Here is a 19,108-nt window from a genome sequence, read left to right on the forward strand (position 1 = left end):
GTAGAGAAGAAGCAAAGATGTGAAATGTTTGAAAAGAGAAACGTGATTTTACCTTCTGGAGGGGGGCAATTCTATTACACACTGTAAGCATGAATAGAAAGCAATTCTATTGTACATTGTGAGCCATAAGTCGAGCATTCATCCTGACTTGCATTGCTGTAGTGAGCAGTTAGAAATCAAACTCTCAAGGACCTTCTAAAGCATGGAACAAAAAAAAAAAAAAAATCCAATTGTGCTAATCAAGCACCAGGGTGCTGACAGAACCTTCCTGGTGCAGATCAGTACTAAGACCATGATCCACCCCTTTGAGAACTAAGTTTTGTGCGTTAGTTTGCTTGGTGTTTACCAAAACCCTTGTTGGCTTAGATTAACAAGGCAGTGTTGGCACTGTGAATAAGTGTAATGTACCCTCCACTTGCAATTCTCTTTTCAAATGCTGTTTAGAACTGACTGCAGGTATCAGTGTGGGCACTAAGCATCTCCATTTGTGGCAGCCCATGTATCTGATTTTGAGGAGTGCCAAAAAGCTGCGGCTAAGGTGCTGGGTGACGTAAAAATTGAGGCACTCCAGCTCTGGCTGTAGTCGAAGTGCTGTCAAGTTGTATCAGCCTTTGGAAGCAGAGGGGAAGAGAAAATAGAAAATCGGGTGCCGGTGAGCTGAAAGCGGAAGCCGTGCATGGGTTGAGCTCTGAGTGTTTGTTCTTCATTGACAGGCTGATGACACCTGGGAGTGAAATTCGATTTGTCCACAAGCACATGGGTCTGGTGCCCGGCTGGGGAGGAGCTGCCCGGCTGGTGCGGATCGTGGGCAGCGGGGCTGCCCTCCGGCTGCTGAGCGGGGCTGCCCGGGTGGATCCCGAGGGAGCTTTGCGCCTTGGGCTCTCAGAGGAGACGCTGTCATCTTCAGACGGAACCGCAGCGTTAGAAGAAGCCCAAGCCTGGCTGAGTCAGTACACAGAGGGTCCAGCCAGCGTGATTCGGGCTGTGAAAAAGGTGGTGTCAGCGGGAAGAGAGCTACCAGTGGAAGCTGCCCTAAGGACAGAGAAGGACATTTTTGGAACTGTATGGGGTGGGCCTGCTAATTTGCAGGCATTGCTTAAAAGACCAAAACATAAATGATGGTCAGATGTGTAAGAAATGTTCTTGATGTTTTTGCAGACAAAGCTTTCACTAAGCAGGCATTAAACGGAATCATCTAAGGACCTGCTCATTTAAATGGGCATTAACATTCTTGCTCATGTCAGGCAGACATATTTGGTGTGTAACCACAGAGAAATCCCTGGCACATTCTTTACTTCCTAATTACCCACTGAATGGAAATTAGTGAAATTACTATGTAAAGGTAAATACTGTGCTGAGAATAGAACAATAATTCTTTTGGAATGAGGCTGAAGATTATTTTCTTCGGAGTTAATTTTGTTTTTCTAACTGGTAAGGAAATTAATTGCTTGAAATATATGAGATTTATTTGCAAAACAGGTGCATCTAAAGCTGCAAAATCAGAGTTCCCCCACATAAGACCAGTGTCTTTAAGCAGCTTGGAAGGGATGATAAATGGTGAGATGACTGGTTTTATTTCTTCATCTTGTCAGTTCTTTGTGTAATTGCTGAGAGTGTATCCAATGATACTTCAATTTTAATGGTGATTTTTACAGGACAATTTCTACTTTACTGAGAAGCTTGCAGCCCTCGTTCACTGACACTGATTAAGGTCCTCAAATGTATTTAGGTATCTTCTCACTGCTCAAGGAACCAACAACCTACATATGCATCCACACATTCCCATAGCCTGGACCTGTGCTGCTGAGCACGTGCAAAGCTGCTGACCTGATTCTTTACATAGAATCTTGGATTACGTGAAATCTTGGAAGGCTGTGATGTATCGTTCCCCAAAATGGGATGTCCTTGACCAACTGGGTGCTCTGAGTGCTTCAGCATTCTGGAAGGATTTGTGTGTGGATCTGTCTTACTTCAGAGTATTTTTACTGGTAGGGCATATTTGGGCAAACCAGAAGATTTGGAACTCGGTCTGCACTTCATGCTGGTGACTGTGCAAGTAATTAGACAACTCGGTGGGAAGGGCTTTCCCTTTAGAAATGAGGAACTGACACTGAGTCCCTGCTTCGGCAGATTATTCTTAAAATGAAATATCTGTGAGAGCAAGAACATGCAGACATATCCATGACTGGGAGTTTCCTATACTGGTAGTTAGGATGCACTTGTCTCTACACGCAGCAAGGGGCTGAGATCTGAGCCCAGGACCGAATAACTCTGGGGGAGCATATTAAGGAGGAAGCTTTGGGCTATGTGCCACTGACATGCATTCTCACTCTGACCAAGCGTAAGATACGTGGAACAAACTCCCTTAGGAAAAGGAGGCAGTTCTTGGATGGAAATACATGTTATGGTTTCTACAGTGTGGCAAGATTCCTGAGTTTTAGACAGTGAGGTAACTGTACACACCTGTGAGGATCTTGGGACAGATCAATGATGGGAATTAGACCTGAATTGCCTGTTAAAATTCTGCAGCTTTCAAGCAGATGCTGTGCTCTGCTGGAGATGTTTTACTATATGGCTTTCGCAGCAGGGAGCATGTATAGCCTGAAGCAACCAAAAGAAATGCTGAAGAGAGAGATGTGTTCTGAGCTGGCACCTCAGGCAGGAATAGGGGGTTACTCTGCCCTGTTGGTCCTGCGTGTTTGCCTACACAGCTGAAGCTGCTGCTGGAGGAAGATTTCAAATCTCTGTTCCCCAAAAATATAACTCAAGTTTTTACTTCCGGGTTAGAGAAGAGTCAGGAACAGGAACACAAGGAGAGAGTAGCGCTCTGGTTTGTGTCTCTTTCCTCCTGCCCAGCCCCTTTTTTTCCAGTAGCTCAGTTGTTAGTCCCCCGTGCAGCTGAATTCTGTCCCATGCTCTAAAGGACTTCAAAACCCACTACTTCTGAAGTACAGATGTTTTAATATAGCCAGGCAGAATGTGACCACTTCCTAATGAAGTTGTTCTGCTTTTCATGAAGTTCCCCAAGACTTATGAGGGATTCCAGACTGCCAGCGTCACTGAACCTACAAAGCACACTCCAGTCCACATTCATCAAACTTTTTGAAGCAACAGCACATCATGTTGTTGTGAGTCAAAAAAGTTGTGCTTTAAAGGGCAACTGGTTATGTCTTTGCTAGTAACGAGAATAAACTTGCCATTACTAACACTGTGGTTATGTTTTTAAAATGGGTGTGAAAATTGCTTAGAACCTGAGCAAGACCCATAAATGATTTTATTTATTTATTTTTATTTTTCAGGTGACAGGCTGTAAGACTCAGTGTATTCTGTGCACTGGGTGGTATATATTTGAAAGGGAGGAGCCTGTAGCAGGGAAGCAGAATCTGTTTTACTTGCATGTTTTGAACTAGACCTGTGCTGCCAGTAAGTGAAACTCTGCATGTACACATATTGGGGACCTCTTTCCATTTTCACTTGTAGACAATGAGCTTGCTTCTTCTTTCAGCAAGTGCATTCCCCAGGCATCCTCATCAGTTCATATCAAAGGCCAACATTTGCTTCTAAGAATAGGACAAATTAACTCCCACTGAGTAAGGCACTTTTGGAAAAGTTTCAGAAAAATTTTCAGAAACTAATTTTGTTGGAATCACAAATATACCAAACATAGCTACAGTAGATTCTGAAGATAATTATAGGTGTTTGTTTTGATCAAGGATTTTTGTTTTGATCAAGGATTTTGTGAACAGCCTAACACTATATTCTCTGGTTTCTTTTCTGTTCAAAAAGTACAGCCCTTTGTATGAAAACAAGCCTAACTAAATTACCATTAGCGCTAGGACAAGAGATCCAGACCGAGTGAGATGAAATGGAATCCCATTTTACCAATTTAAAACCTGAATGCTTTATTTCATAGAATACTTGCTTATCATCTTAAAGCAACAAACACCTGTAACCAGCAGCTGATAAGCATTTATATTTTCTTTGCAATTGTTAAAAACTGTAAGCTTTATCTCAGCTTTTGTGCCCTTTCAGAAATGACCTAAAAACAAGCAAGCACTAAATGCACAAAATAAATTAGAAACCTCAAAATTGATATACTCCCAGTCTCCTAATTAAACGGCGTGCTAGCTTTTGTATTTCCTAGGGGCTCACTTGCCAGCTCCCCCCTTAGCGAGCTAGATTTCCTATGACATTGTGCAATGCCTGGCTTACTCCCTTTCCTGTGACCCAGGACAGCATGAGTGCTCGATGGGGGCATGGATTCTGCACCCAGTATCTGAAGGCTGGATACTGGTGATCACTGGTGATTAGCCATATAGATATTTTATCGTATTTGCTGCTGACAGAAGTACACTTACCCAACGGGCAATCTAGGTAAGCTGGATGTTCTTGCTCAATGCTTGGTTCATCATGTTTTTTTGTTTTGTTTTTTTACCATGACATAGGATTCCTGTATCTGTGGTTATCTGTTCTGGAAATGAAGATGTGCTGTATATTTTATAGCATTTTAATTTCCTTTTTTCTTTCCATTCTGCTCCACGGTGCGTTTCTCTTAGCTATGCTGTACAAGTTGAAAATTACTTAATGCATGGCGTTACAGAAAACCACATAATGCCATGTGGCTGTGGCTTAGCTAAAATTGACGGAGAAGATGTCTCCTACTGACGGTAATGGTTTAAATATGAGAATTGCCCGTTACTACTTTTTGCTAGCTTGATTTGGGGAGTGCATTTGCCACTCTGCTGATTGGCTATTAAGCTCTCACCAGCCTTACTTTTAACTAATTTTAGTACTTTAATAATTTTAGTACTTCACAGCTGCAGTCAGCCAGCAGGAGCCAAAAGCAGCACCACGGGTGTTTAGCTAAAGAGGTCTGCCTACTTTGGTCAAGAACCTCCAAGGATAATCACTGAAAAGTAGTTGTAGACTATTTGGGCAGAAAATAACGAAATGATGTATCTAACAAGTCAAATTTTTGTATTTTGCTTCTTGCTTTCTTCAACAGCAGATACCCTCACATGAAGTAAAATGTGTGCACACAGCAGAAGTGTTCTTACTGAAAGCTTTTGCAGCACGAAGTCAGACTTCGATAAGAGCCACTGTGTGTGCTAACTCGAAACAGAGAAATAAGACAGCTGGCAAATAACAAAAAAAAAAACCATTCCATCCTGTTTCCTTTAAGTCCATGCTCCTTATGGAACTGGAAGATGACAGTAAAAATCTGTGAGCAAGAGCATCCATTCCTAGCTGAGAAAGAAGGAAATCTTCTTTATTCCATCCTAATCTCCTCTGCATTTTTCTGTGTTGACCGATCTCATCTGTGGGCAGAGGAAACAAACTGGAGGGCTGGCACAGCTTTGCCCAAGAGTAGACCTATCAGCCATCATTACAGTTTAAATCTTACCATTTTTATAAATCGGCCCTTTTAATTCCCTTCAAATGATTGTTTGCTACAGCAACTTTTGTCTGAAGAGGTGTACTACCTACGTATGAGCTACTGTCCCTTTCTATTCAGGGATACATATACTAAGAATTGGAGTATAAGCTTCATTTTGAAGATTGAGTCCATAAATCAACTAATGCTGTTTTTCAAATTGAGAAATTATACAACAACTGCTATGCACAGAAAAGACAAGCTGTGCTTTTCAAGATCTGGCTTCTAACCTTCTTTAATACACAGAAGTCAGTTTATGGAAGATTGCTAATACAAGCACAAAACTACCTTTTCTAGGCTGCAACTAGTTTTCCTGTGAAGAACAGAGGAACAGCAATGCAGTCCTTAACATCAGTGTTCTGTGTTATAGGGTCAAGTTTGATAACTTCCTTACACTCTTCTATTTCAACATTTCTGCTGTTAAAATAAGGCTGTGTGTGGTACTTCTGCCTGCTGTAACACTGAAGTGAGTTGATCAGCTCTTCAGATGAGAAGTAACCGTTAAAGCTTGTGTGAGTGTGACGCCTGAAACTCATGATTTTTCAGTAAAAAGACATACTTCTACAGTGTTGGTTTTGAGAGACAGCCAGTCAGGGATGCAAGAACATCAAGATACCACCCGGAGCCAGTCCTCCCTTTTGGCAAACACGGGAAGCTGCTTCATGATAGTTTTCTTTAAAGTTCCTCCAGTGAAGGTCAATTAAACTGGAGACTTATCTGAGATTATTACTGATAAAATGTAGTTTTATTAAATTATAAATTCCGTAACAAAAACGAGACAGATCAAGAAAGACCTCAAAAACAAAACTACAAGGACTAGATGGCAAAGCCAGTGAAAATGCCATGAAGAGTGTATAGGTAAGGATTTGCAACAAAAGTTAACAGCATTTTTACATTTCCATTGAAGGAAGGTAAATGATTGCTCTTGTCTAGTAAAAACACATTTTAATTCCAAACTCACATCTATTTCCTCACATTAAATGAAGCATCCTGCTCACACCCAACATCTTGCCTGCTCCCACATTGCTTTAGTGTTCTTTTCATACATCAATCCATGCAGAAAGTAGTAAGACACTTAATGCAACAGTCAGATAATGAAGACAATTCAAGTTGTACAGTAGATATACATTGGCCAAAAAGGGATTGAGTATCTCCAAGGGGAAAATGCTACAAAATAAACACAAGACGTTTCCAAGAAAACTGGGCATTGCTAAGCAGCTTTCAAACCACTAACAGGACAACCCAGTTTCCTACAGTTAGAGTCTTCCAGCTGAGACATGTTAAGAGACTTAAGTTAAACAGGCCAAATCTGTTTCTCCCCTTCACCCCGCCCTCCCACCAAACACACTGCTAGGTTTAAGTGCAATGCCAATGTGGACAGAAAATTTACAGATACAGGACTGAGTTTTTAATCACATGGCTCTAAATTTACACTTCAGTGACTGTGCACTGTCCATCTGGCCTTCTAGATCTTACGCTTGTGTTTACCACCCCACCACCTCCCACTGGTCTATCTGCTCCTGACTGGCTTGCATTTGCGTTCAAGTGTCTCTGCTGGACAGAGGCTGGGCGTTGCTGAATGTGGGCAGACACATCCTCGCTATCGCTGCTGGCATCTGATTCTGTCTCCTCAACAGAGGTGTCGGGGGCTGGCACCCTACCAGAAGATGATGATTCATGGTCTTCTTCTCCCTCTCCCCTATGACTCCTTTCAGCCATACTGTCTCCATTTATTTGCAAGTGGGCAAAAGAGTTCTCTAGAGAATTACTTGCATCAGGCGATGGCGTTGAAGGACTCACCAGCTGACCATCTAGTGACGGCAGGGGCCTAGCAGAAATGGATGCTAGAGGCTGCAGAGCTGCAGCCCCCAGAGTCGGTGTGCTGTCTGCACCATCAGCGGAGCTCTCTCTTGCCAGGTTGACAGTGTTAGCATCACAATCCAACCTCAGCCCAGCCACTCCCTTCTTTGGTATATCTATTATGTCCCGTTTTATTTTTCTGCGGCGTCCATGCTCGTTTCTCCTATACTGAACCATATTTTCAAGATCTGCTACGTATAAAAACCCAGCAATTAGCATTTCAGTGCTCTTTTTACCCTTGGAAAAGGCATCTTCCAGCTCTCTGCTGGTACGTTCATCATACTGCCACCAACCATTTCTACCTTCATAGTACCAAGCATATTCTCCATTGCCTCTGCTTGCCGCTTTGAGTTCTTCTGGTGACAACAAGGTTGGCTTGTCAAGAAAATCCTCTGGAATCTCCTGCCGGCAGAGTGCACATCGTTTCCCAAGCCAAGAAGCTCCCTTCACGCAGAGATAGCAGAAAACATGTTTACAAGGCAGACTTACTGGATGGACACATGTTTGCAGGCAGATAGCACATTCGGGGACTGTCAGGGAAGGTGCTGCATTAGCACACGACTCATTTGTCTTCCGATTTGTGGGAAGCATGTTGATCGAATGATCTATTTCACCACAGCCAGCCATCCTGCAAAGGATCAAAGACAGATTTAAATCAGTTTATTGTGTAATCTAAACTGGCACCTTGCATCACTTTTGACCTCCACATCCACAGAATGAGACTCTTACCTTAAGGTAAGTTATCATTTATGAAGCTCAACTCAAAGAAACTGACAGGTTAACATTCCGTTTCCTGAGCTGACAGACTAAATAGGGTACTGGGAGAATTTATTTTGCTAATGACCAATCTTCATCTGTTTAATTTTCAGCACGTTATCATGCCAAGTCAGAAAGCAAATTTTGGAATTTCCTCTATTCTTTGTCTAAAGTAGTGTTGATTAATGAACCTCCAGCCAGCCAGTTACTTCAGAGCCTCCTCAGGAAATTTAAAGAAGCTATGGTTCTTTCCTCAAGAGGTGATATAGCTGCAAACACTGAACTTAAAACACTCTCTCTTCACACTACTGGTGGTAACTCATTTGATTAAGGGATTGCCTAAACAGTACCTCAGTCTAGGCTTCCACAGAAGAAATATGCCTGGCAGCAGCACCTGGGTGAAGTATTTTCCCACTGTTTCTTAGTCCCCATACACCATGGTATACCATCCCTCCAGCTGGGCTCAGAACAACCACAGGAATGCAGGAAGAACCAGATTTGAGAACTGAGGCAAAAGCATCAAGTGAACTGCCTGATGTAGCCGTGTGCATCTCAAAAGCAATCGCTGCAGCACAGCATAAGGAGCAGTGTTATCACAGAAGACACACAACTGATTTGCTTAGTTTGTGAAGTCATTGCCTTTACCTTTTCTGGCCATATCTTATTTCTGTCATTAAAGATGGTTTTGTAACCAACTGTAAGAGAACAGGGAATGTAAAACTGTGTCACTTTGGCGTTGTGTAGGATTTCAGTAGCTGAAAATTCTAGTCTAAATTTGCAAATGCCTTCTCAACTACATTTTTGCCATGGGAATCTTTTCACCGTCTGTTTCATGGTAGTTTTCATGTTTTTATTTATTAGAAATCAAAACCAAACACCAGATACCAAATGAGGGTGAAGAATGGGATTTGGGGTATGGGGCTTAAAGAGGTGCCTTTTTTCATTTAAATCCCCAAGGAACTTGGAGGCTTCGGCAAAATACCCTTTCAGTGAAAGTAGTTTTTGTTGTACAAGCACCTAGGAACAGTTTGTGCAGAACTGTAACACGTGCATGTGGCCCAAAAGGGACCGTCAGAGGTCATGTAGTCCAGTCTCCTCCACATGACAGTGCCACCAATACTATCAGCTGTGGCTCTGTCTAGCTGAGGTTTGTTTTGAAGCGTGCAAGGATGGAGATACCACAGCCTCCTTGGATGGCCTGTTCTAGTGTTGCACACATTTCTAGCAGAATGTGTTACCTTAAGAGAAAACGCCAAGGGTTACTGTAAAAGCCTCCACTGCTTTAAACATCTTATGAATACATTGCTGGGATTGACAAAAAAAAAATATTTATGCTTCAGTATCTGTATTTATCTTTAGAATAATGTATTAAGTGCTGTTTACTTAAAAATTTATTTCTGTATGCTATCTGTTCCCTTCTGTCACAATTTCCTCCTGAAAGACCAATGCCTCTAATCCTTTTTTATCAAATCATTCTTTTAAAAGCTCTACTGCTCAAATATTTTTTCCTGAAGTAGCACATTAATTGTATCCACCTATGTTTCAGTTTCACATCTGAATTTCCTTCTCTGAGATTAAAGACAAATCTGCATACTAGTTCTTAAATCAGCATGCCAGATACAGACAGAGCATTACCTACCACTTGGTTAAAGTCTTTTCACTGTACAAACATCTATCTACAAGATCCATGCTAATAATGCTGGAATACGTTTCTTTCCTCGCATCTTTGAGGCTGTATTTTGCAACAGAATTTTACACCAAAACTAGGGGTTTATAATAAGAAACTTGCTAGAAAAAGAGGAGAAGAAAAGCTACTGAGATTTCAGAATACCTATGAATACAACCCAACCAGTATCTCACGACAGAAGAATTAGAAGAGAAATCCATGTATTGATTAATTTGCACTAACCATAGCTGAGGTAAAGGATCTGAATTTTCAAGTGCTCCTGTAATGAGATACTACTGTGCAAAAAGGCACAGCAGCAGAGATGTTTACTTCCATGCTACAATTTTACAAAAAGCTGCTTCTCCCTGAATATACTTTTTTAAGGTTATCCTTTTCAGTGGAAAAAAAAAAAAAAAAAAAAAAAAAAAAAGGATTAAAACAACCTGTAGATAAGTACCTTCTATACAGTTAGCTGCGTATTGTAATTAAGATTTTGGAGGGGATTAAAATGCAATGCTGGGGTTAAGAACGCAATGCATTTTGACAAACCAAATTCTGATACCAGAAGCTAACTTATTCATTAGCTAAAAGCAGAGTGAACCTCCTCACCTGTTCACTGAAAGCACAAAAACGTTAACATTTGAACTATGCTCAATAGGTCACCCATTAATTTGGGGGTTCTTTGATTCCTTACTACAGTGAGAAAATAAATGAAAAGAAAGGAGTAAATGCCTTATCTTGAAATTCCTATGTGATTTTTAATGACTCGGATGAAAATGTTATGTGTAAAATGAATACAGCTGGAGGAGTAAACCCTTATCTCTAAGCTAGTGCTACACAGCAACATAAAACTCTTAAAAGATAAGCACAACTGCAGTTGCATGTGCTCAGAATGCAGGACAATTATGCACTTGAAGATTCATATCAACTAAAGCAATGCTGTCTCACTTTTTGTTTCTAAAGGAAGATCCTAATTAATCCCTTTCTGTTTACCTTTTTAAGTATCGAATGTAGGTCATAGAGTTTGTTTATAAGCTGGTATGAGGATGTGTAGGTAGACTTTTATTGAAGAGGTAATCCTTCAGAAAGGAGGAAAAACATCTAGGCCTATGTTCACTGCAACTTCATGGTATTAAGAACTAAAAACCAATCACAGAATATTTTTCCTCCAATTAGGAGTAATATTTTAGAACAAGGTTTAATCAAAATAAGCTGCATATTAGAACTGATATCAAACAGTAAAGCTCTGGTTTCTTGGAGGGTTGGTTTCCCTTAAGTCAATTCTGGTAACAGGGAAAATTACATTATTGATTAGTGAGGCTAACAATTTATCAAACTCAAGGACAAGTTCTAAAAGTAAATTTATTTGAAGTATTTAGATCTTCAATTCAGGTATAAATAAGGGAAAAATAAGCATCTGAATACTGCATTTTAACATAAATAAAGCCTAAAGCCAACTGAAAAGGTGCTAGTCCACAACCCTGCCAGATCCACACTCTCTATTATCCTTTTGTGGATTTTCTTAATATTTTTAATATTAAAACATCTATTTAATTTGTAAGCTTAGGGTGCGCAGCCTAGAGCACCTTCATCAACACATAAAATATGGAAGAGGTAAAGTATAAATCTATACGAAAAGACCCCAGGCATTCTATGACTCTACTGGAACAAAAAGTAATTCCCCACAAAACCATCTCAATCTCAAAGTGGAGTAATTTTTCAAACTCCAGGTCAAATTCTAACTGCAACTAAGCAGTCTGACAAGGGGTTGACAAGTATAAGCCCAGTAACAAAAAAGCAGCTTACTTTTTCTGAGTAATTTCTACTGAAGCATGCCACAAGACTAAAATGTCCTCTCTTCAGATGTCTCCAGCTAGGACGGCAGGTCCTCTTCCCCAAGGCTGGCTCATTCCTTACTTGTCCTGCCCAGTGGTACACTACAGTGTTTCAGCTTCTCTGCAAGCTAATTGAAAGCAAATAATATCACCATTACAATTGCATACAGAGGTATGAGGAAGCAAAACACAATGCCATGGTCCCATTACAGAAAACGAATTATTATTTCATTTACCTGATTGCAGGCTATCTTCAACAAAAATAGCATCAGAATTATTTTTTTCCAGTCATCAATTTTGGCCCACAGTTTTGATGTCAATTATTCTGATGTCTTACTTAAGCAAATTATCTTTTTCTGAAGTATTGTAAAAGGCAATTTTCTTTAAGTGAATAGCTTATTTCCATAAAATGACCACATACACAAAAAGAGAAACAAGACCAAACTTAAAAGCATATTACGTTTATGCAAATCTAATCTCTAATAAATTACTCCTTATATTCAGAGAGTTTAAAAAGTCACAATGGCTTCCTAAAGCTGTTCATAAAATCATCAATATCATGTAATTCCAAAGGACTATCTAGGCTTGTCATCTTGTCTCTTAACAGGGACTAGTATCAGATGCTTGAAGAGAAAACGGCATGCAAACAGGTGATTTCCCCTAGGTCCTTCATATTTCAAGCAGCTTGTAGCTCCGAGCCTTGCATCCTTGTCCTCTTTTTTAGAGATTACGTGTATTCATTTAATGAACGAACCTCAGAAGCGTTCAGCACTTTTATTTATAAATCTACGTATGTATGTCCTCATACTGGCTTATAACCAAACTCTATGACCTAGACTTGATATTTTACACGGTAAACAAAAAAAGGAATAATTAGGATCTTCCTTTATTTCTTTATAAAGTGCTGAAAGGCTCTGAGGTTCATTCATGGAATGAATGCATGCAATCTTTGAAAAAGTGGACAAGGATGCAACCCAGCTTCCACACCTCTGAGGTAATATACCCCTCTTCAGGCCAACAGGTAACATCAGTCACAATACATTTTGCGTATGTCATCAAGCAGAATCTAAGCTGTTTCACAAATACATCGCAATCACTAGAAACCAGTTAAGTGTCTAACAAATACTTAAATAACTCTACTGTAGCGAAGTATGAATCTGCAATCTCAATGAGAAGGGGGACCATCAAGATTTCACTGTCCCATTTTCACACCCTAAACATGAAGGTCTTGGCCTAAAAGGGCCACCCTTAGTTACAGGAAGTGTTTGGGAATCCTCTGTAAAAAGACTTGATAAGCTACGGAGTTTATATCTTCCTTCTGGGCCGTAGGTTTCAAGATTCTTAAGCATTTTGAACTACAATTTCCAGCTGCTGCAAAACATTACATACAGGAATGATCTGAAGCAGACCCAAGAATGTAAGGTCTTGGATTTCAATTTGCTCAAGGAAAGAATCATTTCTGTATAAATACAGTGCAGAGCAGACGTGTAAGAGTAAAGTCAAGGAGTGGTATGTCCCTCAAAGAGCATGGAGCATTTCGTATCATAGTATTCTGTGCTATAGTCCTTCATCAAATGATTGAATATTTTTCATTACTAACATCAGAGTGAAATGTTCAGATGACTTCAGTATAAGACACATCACTCAAATGTGTTATTTTCTTTATAGCTGAGCTCCATGTAACGTTCCACGCAGCTATTTTTAGAAAGAGCTCCTAAGGAAAAATGCAAAAATTAACAAGCCTATCCACACCTTTTCTCCCCTCATCGTTCTAGCAGCTTCCCCTTTCTTCACACATCAATCTGAAACCAAGAGCTGCAATCACCATTAAAATTTTGGCTCTTCTAATCTACTCAGAAAAGATACTACATTTGCTATGATCAAAGAGAAGGTTGCAACAAACTGGATGCTGTGGGTGTGGTGTTCAGTCCTTCATTTTAGGAGCTGGCTTTTCTGTTGCTTCTGTAGGTATCACTTGAAGCCTTTTATCTACTACCTCTTGCAGTCTACTACCTCTCCCAATACACTATTAGAGGTAGCACATCATAAAATCAAAAGTGAGGTGGTGATGGGAGAAAAAAGTTGGGTCACTTCTGGCAGATTTCTTAGGAAATAAAAATGCATGCACATGTCCAAGGTATGTAATTATACCTAGAAGAATCCAATTAGGGCGTAATTATAGGATTATGGTAAGGCAACTTTCTAATTGCTGCACTGCTCTTAAGAAGAGCTAGTTCACAAACTGACTTCAGGTAACTCTACATTTCATGACATTGTTATTTATTTAATAAGCCAGTTCTGAAAATTTTAGTAAATGGGCTAAAAGACACTTGTGGTTACACACCCCCCCTTTCCTGGCCAATGACTCCTCCTTTAAAGCCAAGTGGGCAAGAGCTGTGCCCTATAGTTGGCAATTAATTGTCTATGCTAGAAAAGCATGTAGTATGAGGAGTTACGCTATCTACAGCAACTTGGAAGTATCCCTTCATTGTGTACACTCACAATCCATGTATCCTATCATCACACATTGATTTTAAATCTTTCATTCAAGATGCAACAGATGAAAGACAATCCCACTGATTGGAAGAAAGCGTTTAAACTGGGCAACATCCCCTCCCAAATGAAGGCTCTGCCAGCATTTAACTGTTCTTTTTGTCCTTTTGAAAATCTCTCGGAATGCCTGCTGGGAGAAGTCACATCCGCTTCTTCCACGCAACCTGAAACTTTTGAAGTTGTGGACTTCCTACCAGACCTATCTCCCACAATGATTTCAGGTTCTTCTTAAGAAGAATGTCAAGCTTTTACTAGACCAAGATGGAATGAAACCATTTCTTGTCAGTTCCATCAAATGTGCCCACTGGATCCCAAGTAAACTATCTGACCCAACACAGCTTTTCCCACTTTCCTATTTCCTTGCAAAAACAGCAACAGTAACAAAAAATAATCCCAACAACGTAAATATGTAAGAAGCCAGCTCCTAAATGTTGATGAAGTGCTACCTACAGCCTTAAGAAATCTTCCAAGTAAAAGCTTAGCTTTTTAAAAACAAAAAAGAACAAACCACTGCTATATTCAGCTAACACCAGCTTCTAACCAAACCAGCCCAGTGTCTATTATTTGAGTCTTATCTCAAATGACAAATGTTCTCACAAATTCTGCAACTCTGTACAGACTACTCTAAAATAGCTATCACAAATTCATCATCAACAAACCACCCCCCACAGAAAACTCAGAAGCTACAGTATTACTTCAAAAAGAGTAAATGCTCTTCTGCAATTAAATACTTGGATTTTTCCATCAAGCTCCCTAACTTGTAACTCAATTATTGGGGGGGCAGGAGGGGAAAAAGGACCCCAGAATTCTGCCCTTCCCTACAAGTCACTATAAGCCAAACACTGTGGGAAGAAGGAAGGTGGCTGTTTGTTTTTTTTTTAAACAGCAGGGGGATATAAATCACTCTCCCATCTGAAGATCTGCTACTGTCAATACACTATCAGCTCAAGGTACTGAGCCTATCAGTTATTTTTTACCCTGTCCCTGGGCGCTGGAGAGCACTACAGATAAATAACCTCATTGTTTCCTGTTCTCATCTACTTTTCTGTATGCTTCTTAAACTCAGAATATCTTCAGGAAATACTGATTATGATGAGGCCTGTCATACCTTATCCTTTGCTATTACACATCAATAAAAAACCCCAACCCTTATATGTACAATATGAACTGAATCACAGGGGAATAGTCAAGTGCAGAACAGAACAGTCAACCATTTCAGTACTGAACCGCTACATATTTATTCAAAATGAGGTGGCTTTCCTATGCTACAATTGAAGCACTGAATTTGCATTTCAAGCATATAGCCTATTTCAATTGATTTAACAGCACAAAATACTAGTTTCTCACTGAAATATAATGCTATTGTGTGGAAAATTAATTAGAAACCAGTTCATCTTAAGTGATCAATGCTTTAGAAACAAAGGAAGTACAGGAACATTTCTTCAGATATATATAGACTTGATTAATATGCGGTGCGGGGGGGGGGAGGGGGGGGGATCAACTTCAACAAAATGATTCTCCCCCACTAATTCCAGGAATCTACTATTCAATAGCCTTTAAAAATACTGCAGTTCCAGCTCTCTAAATAAATGGCAATTCAATTACACCTACTTGATGCAGTATTTTTTGAAGGAAACAAGAACAACAGAACTTTTTCTTTCACTCATACATATTCTGTATTATAGCAATTTAAACAACCGGTATGTTGATTCACTTGGAAAGAAACTACAGTGGTAACCACACAAGACTATCAAGTAAGTTATTGCAAACATTCAATATTTAAGATTTACTCAGAATGACCAAATCATTCTTCAGATTTCACTGTGTCTTCAACACTACTACAAACTGTAATTTTTGGTAATGCATTTTTAGAGATGCTTTAGGAACTATTTTTAAGTACCCTGCTGTCCAGAGACAGCAGATACCAAAGCAGGAGGGCTGTATTTTTAGTGTTACAAATCTGATGAAAGCGGAACATCTCAGAACTCTACTCCCTACTTCTCCTTGTACTTCTTCAATGTACACTTGCACACTTCACCAGCATTATCAAAATCTACAGTATTTCAATTCATATCACAGAAAAGTCATGCTAAGATTTAATCCCCACACTTTTACTTGGCTTTCACTATTTTACCACATTGATTCTCCCATCTGTATAAGAAAACGCGTATTTACTAAGTATTTAGTAATAATTTCTCAGTGGTGGCAACATGTATTGCACCACAAGCTGGACCTATTTTCATGTCCCATTTTAACATTCTGAAGGGATGCAACCCCAACACTCGAGCCGAGGCCATCAAGCACAAAGAAAACAAAAGCCCTTCCATTGAAAAACACCAGTTACTTGGTTTTCCAGGCTTTGCGCTGGGCTCCGGCGGCTGTTCGTGCGACTCCCACCCCAGCCTCACGCAGCTCCTCACAGCGAGCGGGGCACGCCAGCCGCGGCAATGACATTTTGAAAGGCGAGTGACAACGGCCAGCGCACAATCATTTAAAGCGCTGCACATCGGTCTAAGAATTAAAGCGCTGAGCTCGGTCGGTCAGGGGATTCTGCCACGCGTGACGCCGCCGCAGCTAATGCTCCTGACCTATTTTAGTAACGAACAAAACGAAACCCGGGCCCCGGGGCCCCGGCCCGCAGCACGCACCGGCCGAGCGCGGGGAGCCGCCGAACCGCCCCCGGGGCCGAACCGCCGGCCGCAGGCGGGCCCCGGCCCGGCACAGGGGACCCGCGAGGCTCTACGGGCGGACCAGCAGGCCGGCCGCGGGGCCGGGGCCCGCTGGGTGCCCTGCCGCGCCGCGGGGCGGGGGCGGGGGCAGGCCCGCCGGCGGGGCACCGGGGGCGGCCGGCAGCGCCCTGCGCCGCCACGGCCCCAGCGCCCGTCACGTGACCCCGCGGGCGGGGCGGGTGCTCCCCCCACCCCCCGCCAAAACAATACCGGGCCCGACTGCCCGCCGGGGCGGCCGTCCCTCAGCGCCGCCGGGGAGCTGCGCCAGGCCCGCGCCGCTCCGCTGCGCTCGCCGGCCTTTTGTTCAGGGCGCCCGCCCGCGCGGCGAGGCCTCGGCACCCGCCCCGGCTCGCCCGCCCGCTCCCCGCCGCGGGCAGCGCCGCCCCGGGCGGCCGCGGCGGAGGGGCGCTGCTGGAGCCGCCGTCGGAGGCGGCGGAGCCGCTGCCTCTCCCCATCCCCGCGGCGGCGCCAGGGCCGGGGCCGCGGCCGCCCGCCCGGTCGGTCGGTCAGGCACTTACCCGCCGGGCCGGCCGGCTCGCGCCGCTCAACTCGCCGCCGTCACCTGCCGCCTCCTCCGGCCCCGCCGCCGGGACAGCGGGACGCGCCGACGTCACGCGCGGGACTTGAGGGGGGGGGGCGGGCAACGCGCCACTGTGACGCGCCGGCCGGGGAGGGGCAGCGGGAGAGGGTGGGGCCACCTCACCGGCGCGGGGAGGGCCGCGCCCGCGCGTGTGTGACGCCACGGCGTGACGTCGCCTCGCCCGGTGCCGGCGGGGCGCGCCATGGCGGCGGGGTGCGCAGCGCCTGCGCCGCCCGGCTGCCGCTGGGCTAACGGCGGGCGGGGGGGCGCCGGGGGGCCTCGGCGGGCCTCGGCGCACGGCTGAGCGCGGCGGGAGGTGGGGGCGTCCGGCCCGGCCTTCCCGGGGCCCCTGCTCTGATAGAAGCCGCCGTGTGGCGCGTTGGCCCCGGCCGGACGCCCGGTGCCCGCCGAGGCCGCCCTGTCACCGCCCTCCCCGGCCGGACGGGGCGGAGAAAACGGCGAGAGGTCGAGATAAGGGCGGGGAGGGCTCCCCTCCCTCACCGGTTACCGGCAGGAGCGAAACGGGCTAGACCTGGAGAAATTACCTCGTTACCAATCCAGTCAGAGCAGGATAATGCGAAATAAAAAGTAATTCGTGACGCGGTAGGGGTATCCCCTCTGCTACCAAAAGCTTGCCAGCAAGCCCTGAAACACCCCTCCAGGCAGCAGAGGTCTGGAAGTGGTGGAGCCTCCCTATGCGTGTTTCTGGACCTTTCTGCCCAGACGGTAGACGGGCACGCTTCCTTGGGGTTTGTCGTTCAAGTGGCACGGCATCAGTGACCTGGGCTGGTGACAGCACTGGGGAAAAATGAGCTAGAGCACCTCTATCATGCTTGATTATCTTGAAGGCTGATTGCAGTTGCACCTGTCCCCACTGCTGAGGCCAGGGAGTAGATCCAGCAGGAGGTGAGAAGGGTTGCTGGCCTTTCCAAGAGCACATTCTGCAGCTCATTTGCCTGGAAATTTCTATGGCTTGGCAGCCAGGCAGAGTCACAGAACGGTCAGGGTTGGAAGGCTCCTCTGGAGATCATCTAGTTCAACCCCCTGACAAAGCAGGTTCACCTACAGCAGGTTGCACAGAATCGTGTCCAGGCAGGTTCTGAATATCTCCAGAGCAGGAGACTCCACAACCTCTCCGAGCAGCCTGTTCCAGGGCTCTGTCACCCTCAGAGTAAAGGAGCTTTTATTTCTGTTTAGATGGAACTTCCTCTGTTGCTGTTTATGCCCGTTGCCCCTTGTCCTGTCGCTGGGCTCCACTGGAAAGAGCCTGGACCCCTCCTCTTGACGTTTGCCCTTAAGATATTTGTATACACTGATAAGCCACTGCTCCAACTACAGGCCAATGACTTGTGCTGTGTGTTGCCCAGCTGTGTTTGGGTGGCTGGTGGAGATCTGGCCGCTTGGTGGTCTCCCACAGGTGGAGATGGACCTGGGCATGACCCAAGCGTAACTGCAGGGAGCTGGACAGTCCAGAAGCTGAGTTAGTCCCGTTGAGATGGGGTGCATGGGGGAGGCTTATGTTGCCCGCTGTTGTCAAACAATTGAAAAGTCTGCTGTATTAATTCTTGAGTAAACCAGAGTGGGAAACAATAATCCACACATCATTTAAGATGGAATGATATTTAGATGAGGGAAGAAAGACCAGGTACTTGTTACACAGGAATGGGAAACTAAGCATTTCAACATGACTAGAGG

General features: G+C 43.7%; 2 protein-coding genes across 10 annotated transcripts in view; one reads left to right on the forward strand and one right to left on the reverse strand.

The window, feature by feature from the left end:
* ECHDC1 (ethylmalonyl-CoA decarboxylase 1) overlaps window positions 1-4,093 on the forward strand; it is a 60,098-nt gene extending 56,005 nt beyond the window's left edge. For all 7 annotated transcript variants that reach the window (XM_080390451.1, XM_080390453.1, XM_080390449.1 and 4 more), the window contains one exon: window positions 714-4,093. In XM_080390451.1, the coding sequence (XP_080246577.1) occupies window positions 714-1,119 (406 nt within the window). In that variant the 3' untranslated portion in view covers window positions 1,120-4,093. The remainder of the gene's footprint in view (window positions 1-713) is intronic.
* A 2,054-nt stretch (window positions 4,094-6,147) lies between these two features.
* On the reverse strand, window positions 6,148-17,862 carry RNF146 (ring finger protein 146). 3 transcript variants are annotated; one of them, XM_080390444.1, is made up of 3 exons: window positions 17,352-17,510; window positions 11,523-11,679; window positions 6,148-7,922 (listed from the first exon to the last, which is right to left on the reverse strand). In XM_080390444.1, exon 3 carries the CDS (start codon window positions 7,919-7,921, stop codon window positions 6,863-6,865), a length of 1,059 nt encoding a protein of 352 aa, XP_080246570.1. In that variant the 5' UTR covers window position 7,922; window positions 11,523-11,679; window positions 17,352-17,510; the 3' UTR covers window positions 6,148-6,862. The 3 variants fall into 3 exon arrangements, with proteins under 3 accessions (XP_080246570.1, XP_080246571.1, XP_080246572.1); XM_080390445.1 differs by lacking the exon at window positions 17,352-17,510 and adding an exon at window positions 16,449-16,733; XM_080390446.1 differs by lacking the exon at window positions 11,523-11,679 and having other exon boundaries at window positions 17,352-17,862.
* Window positions 17,863-19,108: the final 1,246 nt, after the last annotated feature.

Source organism: Falco punctatus (genome assembly GCF_963210335.1).
Source record: "Falco punctatus genome assembly, chromosome: 5".
Taxonomy (NCBI): Eukaryota; Metazoa; Chordata; class Aves; order Falconiformes; family Falconidae; genus Falco; species Falco punctatus.